The following is a 21,561-nucleotide window of genomic DNA, read 5'->3' as shown; positions in this document are numbered from 1 at the left end:
CTACATACGTACGCATGGCTTTATATATATGGAGAGGTCGATCGAGAGAGTAATCATTTCGAGTAATTTTAAGTTTCATTCTAATAATACTACTAGTACTCCGTAGTAATTAAGAGTTCATGCAGACAATGGTTAATTAATCGTTCCCAACTTGTTCGCGCTTTCGATCGCTTCTTTCTTGTTTCGATGCTAAGGATCTCGGTTGAGAGTTGGGATTCGTAAGATGGGTATGATCGTACGAGTCGTACGGCCCGGCGGTGACCTTCCTAGGAAAGCACCCAACCGAAACGCCCGATCAACCAAAGTACACATACGCAGAGGTTTCTTCCTCATCCTCGAGTGATAAGTCCGTCGACGGCAGCTACAAGACAAACTGCGCACCCAGGTCATGTGACGGCACAAGAAAAAAGGGCCACGCGTTTTCGGCAAGGTGGCGGGAACCGGCCGGGTCGGGACGGTGCGTGATAAGCGACTCAGCTTATCGGCGTGCTTTGCGTTACCTGCGACGGTTGCTTTCAGGCCGTCAGCTGCTGCCTCTTTTAGTCTTTACCGCTTCACTTATTTATTACTACTCCACTAGTACTCTATACTTGTACTGTTGTTATCTTTTGGATACTGGACAGGATTTAGCTTGCATGGCTGATGATCAGGACACGATTTGCTCAGAATTAATTAACCAACTCTATTCGAATTTTTGTCTTTTGGTTTGCTAGTCTCTCCGTGTCACAAAACAACTCATACATATTTGTGCACTTGAATCAAGCAAACTCTCGTTACAGTGTCTGGCCAGTCATATTGAATTAAGAGTAAATGAGTGTGAACAGTTATTGACTAGGTGGAGCCAGAAAAAAAATGAGGTGTATCGTGGAACAAACAATAAAAAATTAGATGGGTTGGTTTGTCCAAATTATCTGATTTTTTTATTACGTCAACCACTGGGTATGTTTTTTTACTTTAAAATTCAGAACAAACAATGGAATATAGAAGAGTGGGATAGCATACAAATAATAATGCAACGGTTCTGATACTTCAACTTAGATTTAAATCTTTTCTTAAAATCAGTCAACTGAGATATAACCACACCCATTACGTACCCACTATAGTATCACCAGCTAGCGTGCGAGAGGAGAAGAGAGAGTCGCATCAGTTTATTGTGTACTACTATTTGCATCTATCATGGATTATTTTCTCTCTATGCATTTAGGGCGTGGTGTTTTTGACTTTTTATACACTTTGCTATATCTGTATGCCAAAAGTACGACAGGCTACACATAACTTTTGGTGGCTAGCAGATTGGTCACAAACCACAAGAACATCTGTGGCAAAAACTAAACTAATGAGACAAGCTAAAAATTGGCATGTGTAGAATAAATTAAAGGCCAAAAAAGTTGTGCGTACCTTACTTGCATCCGTGGATGCCAAAAAAGTAGTGCGTACCTTACTTTCAAGATTTGGCAATCATTAAACAAATAGTAATTCCTCAAAAAGAGAAAAAGGGCAAAGCAATCATTTTCTTATCTCTGCCGTCCACCATTGTCTCTACTTGTCAGTTGGCTTGGTCGCTTCCTTGGCCGCGAAGCTCCCCAGTCTCCACCCCGGCGTACGTAGAGGCAACTGGCAAGTGGTGGTTGTACCGTCCTTGTCATTGCCAGAGAGATTGATCCATTCCATGCGACAGAATAATGCATCCCGTCCGTTCGTGAGTAGGTCGACACGTGTAGGGGTGAGATCAAATGCGTCCGACCGAAACCACCAGTTTTGATTCGCATAACGCGTTCTCGAACCACGGATGGATTTAAAGCGAAGAGAATCAAGTCCGAATTAACGAGCTGGCGCGTCCGTCACGGCACGCTGGACGACTGCAGATCATGCGCTGATCACGCGCCGTACGATACGGTACGGCACGTGCACCCGGCACCTTTTCCCCAAAGCGTGTGCGGTCTCGACTCTCGACTGCCGCTTCCGGCTTGAGCTTCCCCGTACATATATCATGTCTCTGCCGCCGGACGGCCACATGGCTGGGCGTGCATGATCTGTCCTGTAGCTGCCGGACTGGACCTACCGCAGCTGGGCCCTCCCAAGCAACAAATTCGGACAATTTTCAACCGATTCGTGATTTTCATACGTACGGTTTCGGAATATTCCGGGCACAAGCATTATTCCTTCCTACGCGTCCATGCCGAAGGGGTGGCCGCGAGGCAGAGCAACGACTCACGTGCCGTGCGTGTAGGCCGGTCCGGTGGGTCCGTCCGTGAGTGTCTCCTGCCGCTCCCACCTACGTACTCTCGATGCCAGCCGGGACCTTTTAGCAGCCAGCACGCCGACCGCCCCAGTGTTAATTAAGCCGTTGCTGTATTTTGCTGTCCCCTCCGAGGATCTCTCTCTCTCTCCACGACCACGCTAGGTGGGGCCAGCAGACAGCTCACTAACGATCTTGGTCTGCATTTTAGAGCCATAGGCCCCCACCCCGTTCCATCACGCGCTCCTAGGCAGATTATGATCAAAAACGCATTTTTTTTCATTTCAAAAGATGCACGCACATTTATTGCATAGTTATATCATTCCAATATCACAAAGAACGGATATCCCACACAGTGGATAAAAAAGTAAGCCAAATAAAACAAAGGTCCTGAAGATAGTGCCTATGCATTATGCAGTTTATAGTAACAGGTCGTCAGCCAAGCAGCTGGTTGGAGATATTTCGAATGACCATCTCCATCCTAATGCACCTTGACATGGTCATACTCGACTAGGTCCTTGCCTTGAGCATACTTTCTACGGTCCTGGAGGAAGGCCCACTCAAAAGCCCGCTACAATCAGTGAAGCCCAAGCACCTGGAATTGCGGCTCAAGATAAGGAAAATAATTTAGGATTTTTTTCTGTTGTAACCGACCTGAATTCCACAGCTGAGACCTAGCCTTATGTATAAAGGACTAGGAAGGAGGACCGAAGAGGCTAAGCAATCCCATGCACACTCGCCCGATCCAATCCGCGCACCATAGCCTGCACGGCAACCTTGTAATCTCTCATCAATACCATCACCGACGAGCAGGAGGAGTAGGGGTATTACCTCCACGAGGGCCCCAAACCTTGTTGTTAGCCGACAGGATCACCAGTACACACTCATTGCTCTCACAAAACACAAGTCCACTATCATGGGCATTGCCGAAATCAAGTCTCGTCACACCTAGAAGCCGAACGCTCCCGCTTGGCCAAAAGGAGGAGGAAAGACCAAAGATGGGTCAATGCAGTGGATGTATCGATTCCACTCTGAATCTGTTAAAAGCGAATAACTCTGAATTTGTTAAAAATAATACCCCCTCCGTTTCATAATTCTTGTCTCAAATTTGCCAAGAAATTAATGCATCTATTCCTAAAAAAACGACAAAAATTATGGAATGGAGGAAGTACTATTCTTGCAATTTCAGATGGTCCAACAAACAACACACACTTCCACCCATACGTGAGCTTTAGTGTTTTTGTCTACCTATTTAGCCAACTCCTCCGTGTCACAAAAGCTACAGTTCATGCATCCCGTGCAACTTTTTTTCGGCGAGATTATCTTTCTTTAACGGAACTTTGCGGTCAAAGAAGCATGCAAAGATCTTTCCTTTTATGAGATTAATTGTTTCCATCGATATTTTCACGAGAACACCATAATGCTATCCATAGTACTTCCTCCATCCCGAAATAAATGACTCGGATGTGTATAGGTTTTTATACAGATCCACATCACTTATTTTTAGACGGAGGAAGTATGTCTACGCACACACATTTGACATAACCGAGAATTCCCCTGAGCCTGTACAAGGGGAGAATTCCTCTGAGCTTGTACAAGTGGAGCGGATGATATGTTTTGTTTAGCATTTTATTTGAGTGACAGTAGTAGCGTGGCACGTACGCTTGCTCGTGCTTCCGGGTACCCAGGCTGGCGCGAGTCGCAACTTCCACGCGTAATTTCCCAACACGCGTCGCAACTTCCACGTAGTATTCACCCAACCACTCGCTTCCTCCCCCTGCCCACCCCCCCCCCCCCCCCCCCCACCCAATCGCCCTCATTGGACTCATATTTTTCCTCCTTCAAAAAGAAAAACAGAGGCGCTTCAATTCCCTTCCCTTCCTCCGAGGATCTCAATTCCCAAGCAAAGAAGCAGCAACCCAAGGACGTGCAGCACGAAGCTATCTTTGCCTTCTTCCGGTTCCAGACGCGCAGGCACCAGTGATCGATCGATTCCACAAGGTACCATCGCCCGCTCCATCTCTCTTCTCGCTTCGATTCCATCCGTTCTACGGTAGTGCGAAGCGAACGAATGGGCGTTTTCTTATCCGACCCATGGGTACAGAAATCCGACACGCGCGCATTGTTTACTCCCCCACAAACACCCGAGCAGAGCTGCTAAACGGGTTCGGCCGGTCATCAGGCGCCCCGCCCCTTCGCTCCTCCCCGCCCCCCCGCGCGCCGCCGCCGCGCTCCACGTACGCCGGCCGCCCCCCTAGATAACCCCAAACTTGCCCCGCGCCGCGCCGCCCCGCCCCAACGGCTAGCCTAGCTGCCCTTTTCTAAGCCCCGGCCCCCGGGGTAGCGGGGATGAGGTCTCCGGCACACGCGGCCCGTACTGTTAACCGGCGGCGGCGGCAGGGTTTCCGGCCATCTCTTCTTCCTTTTCCGCATCGAACTAGCTTGAATCGCAAAATCGAATCGATCCATTCTACTCCCGCCCGCATGGTCTCTCTCTAATCAATTTCTACTCGATCCCTGGGTACTGCAGGCGCAGGCGCGCACAAGAGGATCGAATCGGACCAAATCGATGGTCCTCGTCGCGGCGGGGAGCGTGAGCGTGGTGAAGCTCATCTTCAGCCTGGCCGTTGCCATCAACGCCGCAGCCAGCAAGGCGAGGCGGAACAAGGCCGACTGCCTCGACATCGCCACCCGCGCCACCACGCTCGACGCGGCCCTCTCCTCGCTCGAAGAGCCCGCCGGCGGCGGCGCGAAGGCGAAGCACCCGGCGGTGGCCGCCGCGCTCGAGGGCCTCCACCTCGCGCTCCACCGGGCCCTCCAGGCCGTCATGAATTGCCAGGAGGACGGCGCCGTGTCCCGCCACGTCAACGCCGACAGGTTCTCCGCCGAGCTGCGTCGGGTGAACCAGGTCATCACGGACCGGATGATGGACGTCGTCCTCGTCGCCGGCCTGCACACCAACAGCGTCGTCGTGCTTGATGCGCACCAGTCCAAGCATCGTGGAGCAGCAGATGGAGGATCACCGCTTCCTCGCCCGCTGCCCCAAATTCAGGTAACAAACAGTAGTCATGAGTTTGGTTCTTGCACTGTCAGGAGACAATCGAAAAGCAGAGTTTCAGCGGGGCAAATTATGTTTCGTCTAGTCTGAATTGCAGTTTACGTGCCTACGTTTTAACCCCCAAATGCAATTATGTGTTACTTGCCTGCACTCTCATTATAATCTGAAATCCAAGCTGTGTTTGTTTTACCCCCAAATTTTAGCCAGGAGACTATCGAAATCTCAATTTATGGTGAAAATTATGCTTCTTCTGATGTTAATTGCAGTTTAATTAGGAAATGATGATTTTTACCTCCCTTTAGATCATTGATGTCTGAAATCTCCGTTGCATTCAATGCTGTCCTTGATATATATATATAGCCATTTTACAAACTGTCCTAAGTCAAACATACAGAATTTGGTTTCAACATCTTCTTCGATTTTCAGTATATGTCGGTTGGATATTTATATATTTTTGTTTTATTAACCTGTACATACTAATCTCAGGAGGCCTCTTTTCCAAACTCTTGCAAGTAGGAGAAGCTTTCTGCCACATCAGGTAAGATCTTGTATATTGTTTGATATTTTAGAAAGAGAAACAACATCCATCCTCTGCATCATCAAGGCACTATTGGAAAACTCATGCGTACTTACTGTCATTCTAAAAAATTAGGCCCTATCTATACATGCATAGGTGCCATATTGTTTCCTGTTTTCTTGTGTTTGTTGATGATTTGCTTCTACCATGTACACAGGTTTCAATAGTTTCGATTTCTCTGAATTGGAGGGTGCTACAAATAAATTCTCAGAAGAAAACTTGATCGGGAAAAGTGACTCTTGTACTGTCTACAAGGTATACCCCATATGCTTGCGTGATTAATTTGCCAATCTGTTTTAAGGTTTTTCTCAATTGTAGGCTTCTTGCATGTTTAATGTACAGTAATTATCATATAAAGCCTAAGTTGTATGGCGTCACTTCAGATCGAACAACTTCATGTTTTTAGCAACAGCCTATTCTATCGCTTATGCTCACTGTGGTTTTCGTGCCTATGAGCCATGAAATTGAAAGGACATATGAATTCTGAACCGTATACTCTGTATTAATCATGAAATTGATGAGTCAATTTTTTTTATTTTCTCTGATCCATGTTTGAATTCTTGTGTGACCTTAAGTTACTAAATATAAGATTGTAATCCCTCAGTTGAGAAATATAAGGCGCATGAGTTTTCCAATAGTTATCTTTGATAAAGAATATACTAGTAAGATAGTGGCTGTAACTTTTTTTTGTTTCAGGGTGAATTACCCAATGGTTCTGAAGTTGCCGTCAAAGAATATAATAAGAATCAATACAAGGCTTGCAGAAACGAATGCCAGAATGAGGAAAATTTGGCAGCAAAGCTTCTGCATAAGAATATTTTGAAACTTGAGGGCCGTTGCTCTTCTGGTGGACGGTATTATCAGGTCTATCCATACATGCACAACCGAAGCTTGTCCAAGCACATACATGGCATGTTCCCTTTACAACAAAATCTAAATATCTCTAAATAATCTGTTTCTCTATCTCGTGTGATTAATGAGTTATCCATTTACTGTTTTTTCAGGCAATGGGCTACCATGGCCAGAGCTTTTCAATATAATTCGAGGGATTGCCCGAGGCGCAGATTATCTGCATGAGCAATGCGGACTAGGCATCATCCATCTTCATTTAAAGCCCAGCAGCATCCTCCTGGACTATGACTATACTCCCAAGATTTGTTATTTTGGAAACTCCAAGGTGTTACCTGCTTCTGCCAAGGAGGGGGTAGTTGATTCTGTAGTACGACCATGGTATGTACCTAAGAAAAGTTGCCATTTCAATAGACTACAATCGCTGCTTAATTACTTCCTTTCTTTTCTCAAATGAGCAATTTCTTTGTTTTTGTTTTTCAAGTGGTTTCGCAGCTCCAGAATACATCAAGTCTGGCAGATTTTCAGCAAAAAGTGACGTCTACAGCTTTGGCGTCCTCCTCCTCGAGCTCGTTACTGGATGGAGCCGTTATCGGAAAGGGGATGATAATCGGGACGAACGTCTAAATGAGTTGGTAAGTATCTTCTTAGTTAGCATATCTACACATACTCAATTATCTGTTCTTTTATTTTTGTTGAGTCGTCCTTAATTCCGCGTATGTGCAGGTGTGGGAGTTTTGGCAGAATGGAAGGGAGGACGATTGTGTTGACCCCATGCTAGCCCGTGCCACCGGCACAATGGGGTCGCAGTTCCAGGAGATGAAGAGGTGCATCCATGTGGCACTGCTCTGTCTTGAAGAGGACCCGGTGCTGCGCCCTGACATGGCTGGCGTCCTCAGGATGCTCGCGGACAATAATAACCCGATTCCACGCCCGCAGCACCCAGCTTACACCACTTGATCTGTGTAGATGATCTGATCACGAAACACGCAAAGCTCTAGTACAGTGCAGTATGTCCCTATTGATCCTTCGAATCATAAAGAGATCTTAATTGTAAATCAAATGCCGGAGTGTAGATAAGCCGGCATGTGGAAACGGTAGTTTTTGTAACCGTTTCTGCCCCACCAATAGGTAGAGCCATCGTTTTGTTTTCCACACGAATAGATAGATATTTCCACAGTTTTGTTCTACATGTGAAATTGTTGTTTGTAAAGTAATGCAATCTGTCCAGCTCATTTTATACCTCTTCTCATGATCAATATATTTTGATGGTTATCTTTCTAAGTGTGAATTGAACCTCTGATCAATTATCTATTTTTATCATTCCTTGATGTAACTGATGGATGTATAGTGTCTTATGAATTTATTGGTCATATGAAATGCTTTGCTTCTTTACAGAGGCATTTTGGGGCACTTCCAATCTTCCATACATGACATGATGTATTGTCGAATTGTCATATCGTTTTGACATCATATTATTTCATACATCCCATGTGCTAGTATTGTAATATAATGGCTGTTTTAGGAAAAACCAACCATCTCAAAATGTTACTCCCTCCGCTTCCATACAAATTCGAAGCAGTATACTCCCTCCTGAATCTACACTTGTGGAGCAGATCAATTTGTTTGGGAGCTGTTCATGTGGTAGTACTACACTTTTTGCAGGGGAGGGGAGAAGCACAGTGTGGCAACGGCTTTACTGTAATTGATCAACTGAGCGACGGACGGTTTGCTGCTGCTGGCTGCTGGGCCCCGCCTGGCAGGGAGCAGTGGGAGGGAGCGACACGTGAGCCTCGCGCACCATGTACGCTGCGTCCGGCCACCCGTCGGCATGGACGCGGAGCACAACGTACTAGAACGTGCATTACGGAACATTCAGGAACAGTCCGGAACACGCGGACTTGAACGCTACAGCGGCCCGGCCGCGCGCTCCGGTCGTCGTCGTGTCGAGGCGCACGGACGGTGGAGATCGGGTAGCGGCATAAATTAGCGCATATTCTCTTGTGCCCTTTAATTATATTTCTCCTTTAGATAATCTCCCTGTCATTGAGAAATCTGAAAGACTGGACTAGCTACGGTTTCTACTCCCATGTGGGTTCAGAGAGGTAACTACGATGGAGTCGTGATACGCGAAATTATAAGTTGGTCGGGTTCGGTCGGACGCCATCCAACCCTACACGTGTCGGCTTATTATCAACGGACAGGATTAGTTTGTCCGTTAATTATCTGGATATATATCTCTCTGGCAATGACAAGGACGGCACAACCACCCGTTACCAAGCCAAATGCCTGATCAACGCAAGTTGTGCGGAGTAGTGTACCAATCCAGTTCGCCCATGGGCCCCGTGGTCCCAACGTGGGCGTGAACTTCAGGTAGCTGGAGACAATGGGACGGCAGACACAAGAAAATGATTGCTTTACCCTTTTTCTTTTCTTTTTGAGGAATTGATCAGGAATGATTGCCAAACTTAAAACCATAGTACTTTCGCCATCCTAGAATAGCAAGAGAGATATATCCGCTTGCATTCTCAGCACCACCAAATTAATTAAACAACCGATTCCGAATAGAGTTGGTTAATTAGTTCTGAGCGAAAGCGTCTTGATCAGCCATGCAATCCAAAGATAACATTAATATTCAGTAAAATAGTGGAGTAATAATAAACAAGTGAAGTGTTAAAGACTAGAAAGGCAGCTGCTGACGGACTGAAAGCAAACCGTCGCTGGCGTCAGTCGTGACGCAGATAAGCTCACGCACCCGCCCATGCCCGCTTCGCCCGCCCCGGGCGGCGTGGACTCATCACTTGACGAAGAAACCGCTGCGTCCGTACTTTACTTTGGTCGATCGGCCGGGCGGTTGGGTTTTGCTTTTTTTTGGTTGGGTTGGGTGCTTTCGTAGGAAGGTCACCACCGGGGCGTTATGAATCGCGACTCAGCCGAGATCCATAGCAAGTGAGAAACTTAACTACACCCATGCCAATCAACAACTAGCAGCTGGCCAAAAAAGAAAGAAGCGAACAAGCAGGGAGTGGCATGTAACTTTAGATTATTACATTTTCCAAATAATCGCTCTCTCGATGATCGACCTCTCCATTATGCAGAGCGTACGTACGTACCGTTTGCTGATCCGGTAATTATTCAGTTTGACATAACTCCTTTTCGGTTCTAATAATAGCAGTGGATCTAGTTACTGTAAAAAATAAAATAGCCAGTGGATCTAATCAATTAATCTAAGCCGCTAATGATGTCTAGGGAAGAAGATAGGAGTTATGAAAGGCAGGGGAGAAATTAATTAGAGAAGGATCTGGAAAATGAAGGAGCTAGCTTAGCAGCGTCAACTCCGCGTGCGTGCCGTGATGTGATTCCGGAATGTTCCGATGGGGAGCCCCGTCTGTCTGCACCGTGCTGCATGGGGAGGGTGGAAAAATTCCGGTTCGAAAAAAAAGGGTGGGAAAATCAGCTGAGCTGGTGACCGGGAGAGACGACACCTTTTTTTTTAGGGACGACGACTTGATCACGTGCCCAGCGAGTGAGCCTGTTAAGTCGGTCTATGGGTGCGTACACCTTGTTGGAATTTTGGGCTAGGATCAAAGTCCAATCTGAAATTAATTTCTAAAAAATCTCAAAAGTCCATTTATGGAGTGGTATAAGAAAGTGTGAATAGTCTCACCTTACTAGTTTAAAGGAAATTGGACCAATATATAAGATATGTTGGTTCTCACCTCTTAAACAAGTGAGCAAGCGAAATCCCAATGCGCGCTCCTCCTCCTCGTCACCGCGCGTGCCGCGTTTCGTAGATCGAGTTCGAGATCGATTTCGAGTTCGAGCCTTGCTTATCTTTTTAGCAGTCGGAATCCGTTGCGGACACGTAACATATCCCGATAATTGCGGAGTCGGTTTTGGTTTTCTAAACCGAACCGAAATTCGCCTGCGTGCCTATATAATAAGACGACCGCGGCCTCCGGACGGACCACACCACAACCCTAGCCGTCACGCCCACGATCCAATTTCGCTGTTCGCCGCCAACTGCTACTCCATCCCGTCGATTGCGTGCACAGATCGCCGGGAGAGCAGGCCTCCGGAACCCCGACCTTCGAGATCCTGCCCGGGAGACGGTCGATAAGGTTTTTGGGGAGCGTTCTCACGCGACTGCTCGCTTCTCCACGTCCCTGTTTCGTCGGCATTTTCATCACCAATGGCCGACGACCTTGGAGATCCCGCGGCTCAGGCTGCCGTCTAGCTCAGCAGCAGCAGGCTGCCCAACTCCAAGCCCAGGCAACTGCTGCTGCACAAGCGCAAGCACAGGCACTGGCTGCTGCTCAGGAGGTAGTCAAGGCTGCTGCTGCTGCCAGCGTGAACATCGACGCCGCCGGACTCGTCACCGACCTCAACAAACAAACACAAGAAAAGAATACGGCACCGTACGTAATCTGCTCTTTTTTGTTGGTTTTGATTAGTAGTTTTATTATTCATGCCGTGAAATTAGATACGTTTTATTGCTGTGCGTTGCTATTTAATTTGTCTAGTTTGCATGACATAATATGCTACATGTTTTACGCATTGTTTTTTATTAAATATTCATCGAAATTACCTAATTACTTGGCACAGTTACACGCTGCCGGCGTGGGCCCAGCAGGCCAGCAGCCAGCCGCGCACCAACCGGCCAAAACATACGTGGCTCTGTTAGTCTTTTTTTTAATTTAGGACAGAAACTACTCCCACAGGGAATAACGATAACGAAATGGCTTGGCATCGATGCGGACAGAGATGTGCGGTTACCATTTGTCGGCGTGGCACGCACGCTTGCATGAACCAAGATCAAATGGATGGCGCCGTCAGTCTCAGTTGCGGCGCTTGTGGACGGCCGAATCGCATCGAGCGAGCAGTTGAGCCGTGGTGTGCCCGTAATTTCCACGACGCGTATCCACGGCCCACATTGAGTCAAGGCAAGACTCGTTGCGTGCCCGGTGCCCACGGCCGGTTCTCTTCCGTGCGCGTATATAACCTCCTCCGCCAGGCTGCAAAATGCAATCGACACCAACAACTTCCTCGTTTGATCCTCTCCTTCCCTGCAAAAACCAACCCCAGAAGAAAAAGTTCTCTTCTGCTCGATCTGTCGCGACGACGCACGCACCTCACCACGTATCAATCCCAGCTACCAAAGCCAAAGGTATTTGATCCCTTTTATTGCGCGGCTTTCTGTCTTTTTTTTTCAAGTCTCTCGATCGGTAGCAGGAGCACTGAGTTTCAGAAAAGAAAAAGAATCTGTTCAGGAATTCCTCGGAAAAAGGCCGGAATCCGATTGTCCGACACTATCCCTTGCCCCCGCTGTGGATTGTCTGACATATGTTCCCTGCCTTTTGTTTGGCTGACATGCGGGCCCCAAATACGGCTGGCCCGCACGTCAGTCACGCAAAATCAGGTGCCGCACGGTAGAGGATCTTGCCCCACCCACCCCAAAGACGACATCCACATGCCGAGGCGTCCCACGAACCAAACAGAGCGCTCCCCCACTCCCTCCCTCCCAATCGCCGCCGCCGTCGCTACGCGCACGACGGCGGACCACCGCTCTATGCAACATGCTCTTGCTGCGCGCGCCGTCCCCCACCCGCTAGCTTAAGCTCTCGACGCGGCCCATCTGAACTAAAGCGCGGGCACCGGAGATGAGGTCTCCCGACCCGCGGCGGCCGGGCACCCTCCCTGTCTACCACCGGCGGGCGGGCGGCGGCGAGGTTTTCCCGGCCGCTGATCTCCTCTTCTTCGTTGCCGCTCCAGACTGCCTTAGAAATCAATCTCATATTCTCATCTTCTTCATTCTCCCTGGTTATTGCAGGCCCCGCGCACACGGAGGGGATCCATCCGATCGAATTCGAATCCGAATCCGTCCGATCCGAGTGATCTCCTCGATCGATACCCGACATGGTGGCCGCAGCCGTCGCGGCGGGGAGCGCGCTGAAGCTCATCTTCAGCCTCGTCATCGCCATCAAGGCCGCATCCAACAAGGCCAAGCGGAACAAGGACGACTGCCGGGACATCGCGTCGCGCGCCTGCTCGCTCGAGGCCTCCCTGACCTCGCTCGACGACGGCGGCGGCGCGGCGGCGAAGCACCCGGCGGTGGCCTCCGCGCTCGACAGGCTCCACGATGCGCTCTACAGGGCGCTCCAGGCTGTCATGGAGTGCGAGGAGGACGGCGCCGTCGCACGCCGCTTCAACGCCGGAAAGGTGTCCGACGAGCTTCGTAAGTTGAACCAGAGTATTGGGGACAGGGTACTGGACGTGATCCTTGCCACGAGCCTGCACACCAACAGCATCTTGCTTGGTGCGCGGCAGTCGAAACATCTTGGGGATGAAAGACTACTGCTTCCCCCGCTTCCTCAAATTCAGGTAACAAACATGTAATTACCACAGTCAGATTTAACTGTCAGTATATTATGAAGTCCAAATTGCAGTCAGGAGACCATCGGAATCTGAATTTGAGGGAGAAATTAGTTGCAGTTTCATTAGGGGTTGATGAATTTCATCTCGTTATTGATCATTCATATCAGTAATCTCCGGTGTATTCAACTGTTTCAGTATGTTATGAATTTCATCTCGTTATTGATTACTGCTTCCCCCCGCTTCCTCAAATTCAGGTAGTAACAAACAAGTAATTACCACAGTTAGATTCAACTGTTTCAGTATGTTATGAAGTCCAAATTCCAGTATTAATTCTACTGTAGTACTACTAGTTTTGGATTGAAGTCCAAATTGCAGTCAGGAAGCCATGGAAATCTGAATTTGAGGGGCAAATTAATTGCAGTTCAATTAGGCAATGATGAATTTCCTCTACTTACCGATCATTCATATCATTAATCTCCAGTGTATTCATGTCTCTCCTTGGTACGTACATAGGCCACTTTAGAACCTGTGCCATGACAAACATACATTTTTGGTTTTGTCTGTTTCACTACATATCTCCTTGATATAGATCCACAATTCTTCCGAGTTTTGTTTTGTTTTCTTAACCTGTATGTACTAATCTCAGGAGAGCCGTTTGGCAAACTCTTGCAAGGAAGGGGAGCCTGCTGCCGCATCATCAGGTAAGATCATGTGAACTGTTATATATTTTTCGAAAGAGAAACAACACCCGCCCTCTGCATTATTCTCTTGCCTGTTGTAGGCAGTATGCTCTGTAATTCTAAAAAATAGCTTCTGCACAGATGTCATAACCTTTTTCTCAAATTCTCTTATCGCTTCTGTATATGTATGGTTTTGATTACTTGCTTTTACACCGTACACAGGTCTCAAAAAGTTCAATTTGTCTGAATTGGAGGTCGCTACAAAAAACTTTTCAAAACAGAACTTGATTGAAGAAAGTGACTCTTGTACCGTATACAAGGTACACTCCATTTAGTCTCATGGTTTGCTAAGGAATTTTCTTGTAACTTGTTCTAACTGTATATCATTAATTTCCAGTCAATGTCCTGTACTGTACTCATGGTTACCGTGGTTTGGACCGTTCATAAGTCCATATTGTATGGCCTAGTTTTAAAGCAACTTCTTGATCAGATTATTTTATACCGATTTCTTTTCAGAGCAGCCTATTAGATCATTTGTGCATACATATGCTTACCGTGGTTTTGGTACGTATGGCTACCTTGGTACTCCCTCCGATCCTAAATTGTTGTCGAAATATTACATGTATCTAGACGCTTTTTAAGAATAGATACATTCATATTTGGGCAAATTTGAGTCAAGAATTTAGGATCAGAGGGAGTACTAGTTAAGCATGAACTTCTTGTATTTGTTTTCCGTATACCAAGTAAAGTCGTATTTTACCAGTCACTCTGTTGGGTCATCTTACTTCAATTATCAGTATGGCTTTCCAGTAAAGTTTTCCATTTTTTGTAGACTTTTGAACTGTTGAATACCTTAACTAGTGCCAGAGCAAGCATATGTATGCAACCACACAATACATGTATATAGGTTTAATTATAGTGCAAGTGACCTTTTTGTTGCAGGGTGAATTACGCGATGGGTCTAAAGTTGCCATCAAAGCATATAGTAAGATGCAATACAAGGCTTGCAGAAAAGAATGTGAAAATGAGGAGTTTATCGCGGCAAAGCTGCTGCATAAAAATATTGTGGAACTTGTGGGGTGTTGCTCTTCTGGTGGATTGTTTTACCAGGTTTATGAATACATGCACAACCGAAGTTTGTCCGATCACTTGCATGGTATGTTTCCCTTCCAAAAATCTTTCTAATCTCTTCTCTCTGTGTGTCTGGTGTAATTAATTAGTTCAACTTTGCAGGCAGTAAGATAGAGTGGGCAAAGATCTTCAATACTATTATCCAAGGGATCGCCCGAGGCATAGATTATCTGCATGAGCAATGTGGACTATGCATCGTACATCTTCATTTAAAGCCGAGCAGCATACTCTTGGATCATGACTATACTCCCAAGATTTGTGATTTTGGCATCTCCAAGATCTTACCTACTTCTGCCAAGGAAGGGATTGTTGATACCGTAATAGGCACGTGGTATGTAGTAATCAATATGGAATCACTTATATTAGTACTTTGCTTTTCCTTTTGCCTGCGAAATGATTTTCTTTAATTGGTCCTTTTCAGGGGTTTCACGGCTCCCGAATACATGCTATCTCATAGGTTCTCAATCAAGAGTGACGTCTACAGCTTTGGTGTCATCCTCCTCGAGCTGATCACTGGATGGAGCAGACATCAGGAAGCGAAAAACTGCAAGGACCCTGTAAATGTGTTGGTAAGAACTACGCCATCATGTTAGTTGGTTCTTGCTTGTAATGACTCTTTGATTTCCTTACTGGATCAGGGAGAAATCTCTTTTATTGTTTTGAAAATTGTTTTCTTGCTGGAGATACTAACTAGTTCCTGTCCTAGCAGCTACATACATGCTTACATGTGTCCTGTTTGTGTAGGTTTGGGGGTTGTGGAAAGCGGGAAAGCTGGACGAGTGCGTTGACCCAAGGCTCGCTTGTGCCACTGGCGTAACGGAATCGCAGGTTGCGGAGATGAAGAGGTGCATCCATGTGGCATTGCTCTGCATTGAAGAGGACCCGGCGCTGCGTCCTGACATGTCTGACGTGCTCCGGATGCTCAGAGACAACAGCCCTATCACCGACAGGCGTTCCCCGCGACGCCCGGCTTACACCATGTGATCAAGGATAGATGATTGATCTGCAAAACTATAGGAGGGTAGTGTATAGCAGTGTGTCTCTGTTTTGCCCGGTATTTGTTGATTCATCGAGTTGTAAATCAAAGGCCGGACTGTATATAAGCCGGCCTGTGGAAACGGTAGTTTTTTGTACCCGTTTCTGCCCCACTAATAGGTAGAGCAATTGTTTTGTTTTTCCACACAAATAGATAGATAATGCCACAGTTTTGTTTTCCATATGAAATAGTTGTTTGAACAGTAAGGCAATCTGTCCAGGTCATTTGCTATCTCTTTTCATGATCATTGTATTTTGATGGTTGTCTTTATATCTGTGAACTGAATCTCTGATCTATCTATGTTTTATCATTCCTAGACGTAACTGGTAGATGCATATTGTCTTACGAATGTATTGGTCATATCGTTTTGACATCATACAATTTTTTTGCAGGGGCATCATATTATTTCATACATGCCCTGTGCTAGCATTGTCGTATAATTGTTGTTTTTGGAAGAACCATCTCAAAATGTTATTCATATTATTTCATACATGCCCTGTGCTAGCATTGTCTCGATCGTCGAGACGACGCACCCACTTATCCATCGCAGCTGGAGTACCAAAGCCAAAGCTAATCCCTCTCCTCTCAACTGGATCCATTTTATTCGTCCGCGCCTTTCTGTCGTTTTGAGTCTCTCGATCGGTAATACCGAGTTTCAGAAAAAAAAAGGTCTCTTCATAAATTCTTTACTGAGTTTCAGAAATTCTTCAGAAAAGGAATCCCTCCGACATACTGTATGCCCACGCAACCCAAGCCCAAGACGACCTCCACGTGCTGATGCGTCCCACGGACCAGAGCACCCCTCTCCCTCCCAAGCGCCGCCACCGCTACGCGCACGCCGGCGGACTTGCTTTGTGCGCCGTCCCAACAGCATTGTCATATAATGGTTGTTTTTGGAAGAACCATCTCAAAATGTTACCTACCCAAGGTGTTCTGAATGCCATGATACCCGCCTGTCTATGCGTGATGGTGTGGGTTACTGCAACGGATACGCAATTCATACCCGCCCGAGCCCTTCCTGTAGTATGGTCCGCATTTGAACCTCTGACATTTTGTGCTCAAATAATGAAGGCAACATGATTCGAACACAAAAATCAAATAAATAAATAAATCAACTAAAGGCTGAACTGATGTCCATATATACTTTGAATGATAGCAATACCATACAAATACATATTTGCACTCTTTAACATTCTAGGCTAACAACAACAAGAACACTAACTGAAGAATATGTACGCACTCCAAAATTGACAAAACGAAACGCAACAGTACACTGATGTAGAGTTGGAAAACTGTCCTGCCAGAGAGTCTTGTTTCCAGGGTTGCTCATCAGCCAAGACGAAACAACAAACGCCACAGGTAGAAAAGGAGGAGTCTTTCCAAGCCACAGCGGGTGCCCAGGAGCAGCAGGACGAGAATGAGGAGCACGACGACACGAGGCTCAATGTTTGATTCCCTGCCCTCACGACGGAAGTCAACCACATCCTCGGGAATCTCCGTAGCCCTCCACTCGATCTGGCAAGGAATTGACGGTGAGGCCTCGATGGCATATGACAAGCTTTGGTTGCTGTGCGTGTATCCATAGGCCTGCTGCTCCTACAACAAATCCAGCAGAAGAGAAATTCAGGCCGACGACCATTTTGGGTAAGTAGGCGATTAATTATTTTTCAAGAATGCAGTAGGCGATTAATTATACGGAGTAGTAAATTAAGACATGATAAAATTCGAAGTAGCATACCTGAATCTGCATTTTGGGCAGCGGGCGATGTAACCTATGAAGCTCCATGTGCTGGTGGTGCATCATTATATGGCGCTCCTAGTAAGAATTAATTAAAGTGATCAAATCGGGTGAGCGTATATATGAATATTAATTACGATCAGATTGGAAGAGGCTCCGACAGTGTATATATATATATAAATAAAGTACTAGTATACCTGAATCCGCAGATGCTCCATTTTGTAGCGGTGCATTGTGTACGCGAGGCCGTTGGTGTAGATACATGTGACAAGGAGCACGTCCATGATCCCATCATTGATGTCCTTCCTCAAGCGACGCAGCTCCGCGGACACCTTGGCGGCTTTGAGGAGGCGGCTGAGCAGGACGCCTTGGCAGTCCCTCCTCTGGCAGGCCATGACGCCCTCGAGCGCCCGGCAGAGGGCGAGACGGAGGTCCTCCAGCACGGAGGCCACCGCCGACGAGTCCCTCGTGGCCGCCGCCAGCGTGTAGCTGCAGGACTGGGCGGCGAGCGCGTGCTGGAGCTTGGCGGCGCGCCTGGCGATCCGGAGGCACTCCTTCCTGTTCTGCTTCGCCGTGTCCGCCTTGGCTCCGATGGCGACGACGAGGGTGAAGATAAGCTTCAGCACTCCCCCGCACACCGCCACATCCATGGCTCGCGCTTCGATTCGACCCGATCCGATCCTTGGCTGCAGTACCACTCAACATTAGTGACCTGTGCGAGAGGGAGTACGTAGAACAACGCTTTGGAATCACAACGCTTCAAAGTAATATGGAACTTTCTTCCAAAAAAAGAGATCGAGTAAAATTTCCTTGTAGCTAGGCCTTGCCTTCTCTGGTTTCTCCCTGTACGTACTCTCTGCCTCTCTTTCTTAGTAAAAGTTCGGCCTCCGGCCCTTCGAAAAAAACAGAAAAATGGAACTACTCAAGCTAAGAAGGATCAAATCGAGGAGATAAATAGAGGCAGAGAAACAGACGATGCCTTGACTTATTTATCAGCATGATGCCTTGACTTATTTAGCTTTGGAGGGAGATCGAGGAGAGGAAGCACGTACGCGTCGTTGGCGTCTGCAGGATGTAAGCGTAACAGTATGTATATATATATATATATATATATATATATATATAGGCTGCGGATGGTGGTTGCCTGCTTGGGTTTGGCACAGGATACTACTTTTTGCAATGAAGTGACAGCATGAAAAAAAAACCATTGATACATATGCTCTCAGCGTTGAACATACGTAGTGGGTCCAGGTCATATACAACATTGATGCTGTATAGAAAAGTAAAATTGAAATTCGTTTTGGTACCAAGTTAATACGGCATCCATAAGTACCTAAATTCAAAATTGCTCTTATATAGCAATCAGCGGTTGAATTATGAATTACAAATATATATATTTCAAATTTAGAATTTCATATAAACGTCATATGAGAACCTCAGTAGCTGAATTTAAAACTTCAAAAATGGTAAAAAAAAAAAGCAAACAATGTAGAAACTGATTGTCCCTGTATTTACTAGGAGATGTGCACACATTCAATTTGGGTAGATATAATCTCTTGGATACGACGCTTGTACCAACAAAAAAAAACTACTCATCCCGTTTCATAATTCTTATCTCAAATTTGATAAAAATGGATGTATCTATTACTAAAAACTAAAAAGTGTCTAGATACATGTAATGTTCGACAAGAATTATGGAACGGAGGGAGTAAGAAACATGAATTAGATGTGTACATATCAAGCTGCATGCATGGATGGTTTTCTAGCGGAGAAGAAGTGTGACAAATAGCAGAACTGAGACGAGTGGATGCATTCATGCATAGATTGGTTATCATTAATTTTCCCAAATTCAACATAAGAATTAAGGTGAGTATCAACTTCAAAGTCGTCCTAGAAGAACCGGTGTGTGGGAGATGCATGTGAAAATTGTTTAGGTCGCCTTGGGTCGTTGAGATTTGAGAGAAAGAGAGAGAGGAACACATCTTGGCGTAGACCTCGCGGAGGAACACATCTTGGTGTTGACCTCGTGGAGGAACATCTTGGCGTAGACCTTGCGGAGGAACATCTTGGCGTAGACCTCGCGGAGGTAGACCTTGGAGAGATGTCAGATGTTTGAGTTTGCGTGTGTGTGTGTGTGTGTGTGAGAGAGAGAGAGAGAGAGAGAGAGAGAGAGAATTCGCCGCCGCTGCTCAGGCCGAAGAGAAACACGGAGAAGAAAAAAGTCGTCCGGCGGCGGCGAGGGTTGAGGAGGATGTGGGGGAGACTGGCATGGCGGCAAGGGTTTCCACCCGAGCCGCCCCGGGAGCGACGCGGCTGTGGAGGCGAACATCTTGGCGTAGTAGACCTCGCGGAGGAAGACCTTGGAGAGACACATGCATGTGGTGCGTGAGATGCGCGCCTGTGGAATTGTTTAGCCGGCCGTGGGCTTAGGCGTGTTGTCTGTTAAGTGTGTGTGTGTGTGTGTGTGTGGGCAGAGAAGATACCTTGGTATACGATTATGCAGAGAAGATACCTTGGTATACGATTATGCAGAGAAGATACCTTGGTATACGATTGAGGAGCGAAGTTTGAGGGAAAAGCCCACTGTAAGGAGAGAGGAATAATTGATTTCGATGGCAAGAAGCTATTCTTCTGGAGACGTATATATACAGCCAGAGGCCGTGGTGGGTGGGCGACGGAAGACCTAATATGGTGTTTCTAAAAGAAAAATGCTCCTGGGCCCTGGCTGGCAGTGGGCGGGGTCGGTGCTCGCGCATTCCGTCGTGTACAACCGTCGAGGTTCAGAATATTCCGGAAAACCAATTGATGTTCAGATCGGTCGTTCTACTCAATTCAAGCAGTCTATCTCTACAAGAAAGGTTTCGCACGACCAGGCCATTCGATTCCGCCGTCGACGCCTAATCACATGGACCGGCCATTTTGATATATAAAGCTTTCTTACTTAATTAGATTCTTTATTGTCATCGCACGCGCATTTTCAATTGGTTTCGCGGACGGCAGTAGATCACAGAGCCCCGTATAAAAGCAAATATAATAAAGTGATGTCAGCAGGCTATAAAGAGTTAAATATCATATTTTGGCTTATAGTTGGAAAAGAGTGAAGATAGCTGCAACACGTACTCCTAGAAAGCACGTGAGTTTGTAATGTGTGACAACTACTAATAAACTAATAGTTGGGCCACATTACAAACTAGCTATTTGTTTTCGACGGGTGATACATGCTAGCCATTGCATATTTGCATTAGCATAGATGACAATGGTAACACTTGGCTGGCTATACTATTGTCCTCGCTTTAATCTCAGCAAAGAGTAACACGTCTACAGCTTCGGTCTACTCAATGTCATTGTTGGCCGAGCACCATTGGAAAGGGGATGACAGGGAGGAACTTAATTCTCACTAGCCGAAGTGCCAGTGCGTTGCAACGGAAAATAATAAATAAATAAAAATACATATGTACACTAATTGTATATAACTTTTGACTTATCACGATAAATATTTGTTTCATTGTCCAACTTCTCTTCTCTCTGGCAACCACTATGCATCTCATCTCAGCCAGTTACCTTCCTTGAAGCATACGAAGTAGAAAATACCTAGCCCAAAAGTACAAAGTAGATCTTCTTAAAGCATACAAAGTTATAACTAACAAGCATGATAGGTGTACCTGGGCTTCTAGATAGAAGCACGTTACAATAACTATGATCAGAATCAGGAGTAACAAGCACAGACCTTTGATGATTCAGCAGAATGAAATCCATTAGGATTGTTGGGACTTGCAACACGGGACAATGTTTTAGCACCGTTTCATGAACCATGATCAGGAATTGTCCAGTTAATACCCGGCAACTGATAAGGCTATGTTGGAGCAGCTAGCCGCTGC

General features: G+C 46.4%; 3 protein-coding genes across 5 annotated transcripts; 2 read left to right on the top strand and 1 right to left on the bottom strand.

Moving 5' to 3' along the window:
- The first annotated feature begins 4,081 nt into the window (after positions 1-4,081).
- On the top strand, positions 4,082-8,014 carry LOC100836484 (cysteine-rich receptor-like protein kinase 6). 2 transcript variants are annotated; one of them, XM_014902470.2, is made up of 8 exons: positions 4,095-4,240; positions 4,770-5,291; positions 5,784-5,835; positions 6,032-6,129; positions 6,571-6,784; positions 6,879-7,104; positions 7,208-7,358; positions 7,450-8,014. In XM_014902470.2, exons 5-8 carry the CDS (start codon positions 6,751-6,753, stop codon positions 7,681-7,683), a joined length of 645 nt encoding a protein of 214 aa, XP_014757956.1. In that variant the 5' UTR covers positions 4,095-4,240; positions 4,770-5,291; positions 5,784-5,835; positions 6,032-6,129; positions 6,571-6,750; the 3' UTR covers positions 7,684-8,014. The 2 variants fall into 2 exon arrangements, with proteins under 2 accessions (XP_014757957.1, XP_014757956.1); XM_014902471.2 differs by lacking the exons at positions 6,879-7,104; positions 7,208-7,358; positions 7,450-8,014 and having other exon boundaries at positions 4,082-4,240.
- Positions 8,015-11,740: 3,726 nt separating this feature from the next.
- LOC100836178 (cysteine-rich receptor-like protein kinase 19) lies at positions 11,741-16,241 on the top strand. 2 transcript variants are annotated; one of them, XM_003575663.4, is made up of 8 exons: positions 11,741-11,890; positions 12,554-13,104; positions 13,745-13,799; positions 14,001-14,098; positions 14,721-14,934; positions 15,012-15,240; positions 15,331-15,478; positions 15,654-16,241. In XM_003575663.4, exons 2-8 carry the CDS (start codon positions 12,640-12,642, stop codon positions 15,891-15,893), a joined length of 1,449 nt encoding a protein of 482 aa, XP_003575711.1. In that variant the 5' UTR covers positions 11,741-11,890; positions 12,554-12,639; the 3' UTR covers positions 15,894-16,241. The 2 variants fall into 2 exon arrangements, with proteins under 2 accessions (XP_003575711.1, XP_014757951.1); XM_014902465.2 differs by lacking the exon at positions 11,741-11,890 and adding an exon at positions 12,183-12,452.
- Positions 16,242-17,134: 893 nt separating this feature from the next.
- On the bottom strand, positions 17,135-18,081 carry LOC112268969. Its single transcript, XM_024455401.1, has 3 exons — positions 17,881-18,081; positions 17,684-17,761; positions 17,135-17,541 (listed from the first exon to the last, which is right to left on the bottom strand). The coding sequence occupies exons 1-3, from the start codon at positions 18,076-18,078 to the stop codon at positions 17,275-17,277; spliced, it is 543 nt and encodes a 180-aa protein (XP_024311169.1). The 5' UTR covers positions 18,079-18,081; the 3' UTR covers positions 17,135-17,274.
- Positions 18,082-21,561: the final 3,480 nt, after the last annotated feature.

Source organism: Brachypodium distachyon, chromosome 4, assembly GCF_000005505.3.
Source record: "Brachypodium distachyon strain Bd21 chromosome 4, Brachypodium_distachyon_v3.0, whole genome shotgun sequence".
Classification (NCBI taxonomy): Eukaryota; Viridiplantae; Streptophyta; class Magnoliopsida; order Poales; family Poaceae; genus Brachypodium; species Brachypodium distachyon.
This window is presented reverse-complemented; position numbering and strand designations above follow the sequence as displayed.

What these genes read in the sequence shown, in the direction of transcription:
- LOC112268969 (XM_024455401.1), bottom strand. Translation starts at nt 18,078, where the DNA reads ATGGCCTGCCAGAGGAGGGACTGCCAAGGCGTCCTGCTCAGCCGCCTC. An exon ending in TGGAGCATCTGCGGATTCAG is followed by an intron (nt 17,762 to 17,880) that starts GTATACTAGTAC and finishes AATTCTTACTAG; the next exon opens with GAGCGCCATATAATGATGCA. An exon ending in TGCCCAAAATGCAGATTCAG is followed by an intron (nt 17,542 to 17,683) that starts GTATGCTACTTC and finishes GATTTGTTGTAG; the next exon opens with GAGCAGCAGGCCTATGGATA.
- LOC100836178 (XM_003575663.4), top strand. Translation starts at nt 12,640, where the DNA reads ATGGTGGCCGCAGCCGTCGCGGCGGGGAGCGCGCTGAAGCTCATCTTC. An exon ending in GATACCGTAATAGGCACGTG is followed by an intron (nt 15,241 to 15,330) that starts GTATGTAGTAAT and finishes GGTCCTTTTCAG; the next exon opens with GGGTTTCACGGCTCCCGAAT. An exon ending in AGGACCCTGTAAATGTGTTG is followed by an intron (nt 15,479 to 15,653) that starts GTAAGAACTACG and finishes CTGTTTGTGTAG; the next exon opens with GTTTGGGGGTTGTGGAAAGC.
- LOC100836484 (XM_014902470.2), top strand. Translation starts at nt 6,751, where the DNA reads ATGCACAACCGAAGCTTGTCCAAGCACATACATG. An exon ending in GATTCTGTAGTACGACCATG is followed by an intron (nt 7,105 to 7,207) that starts GTATGTACCTAA and finishes TTGTTTTTCAAG; the next exon opens with TGGTTTCGCAGCTCCAGAAT. An exon ending in ACGAACGTCTAAATGAGTTG is followed by an intron (nt 7,359 to 7,449) that starts GTAAGTATCTTC and finishes GCGTATGTGCAG; the next exon opens with GTGTGGGAGTTTTGGCAGAA.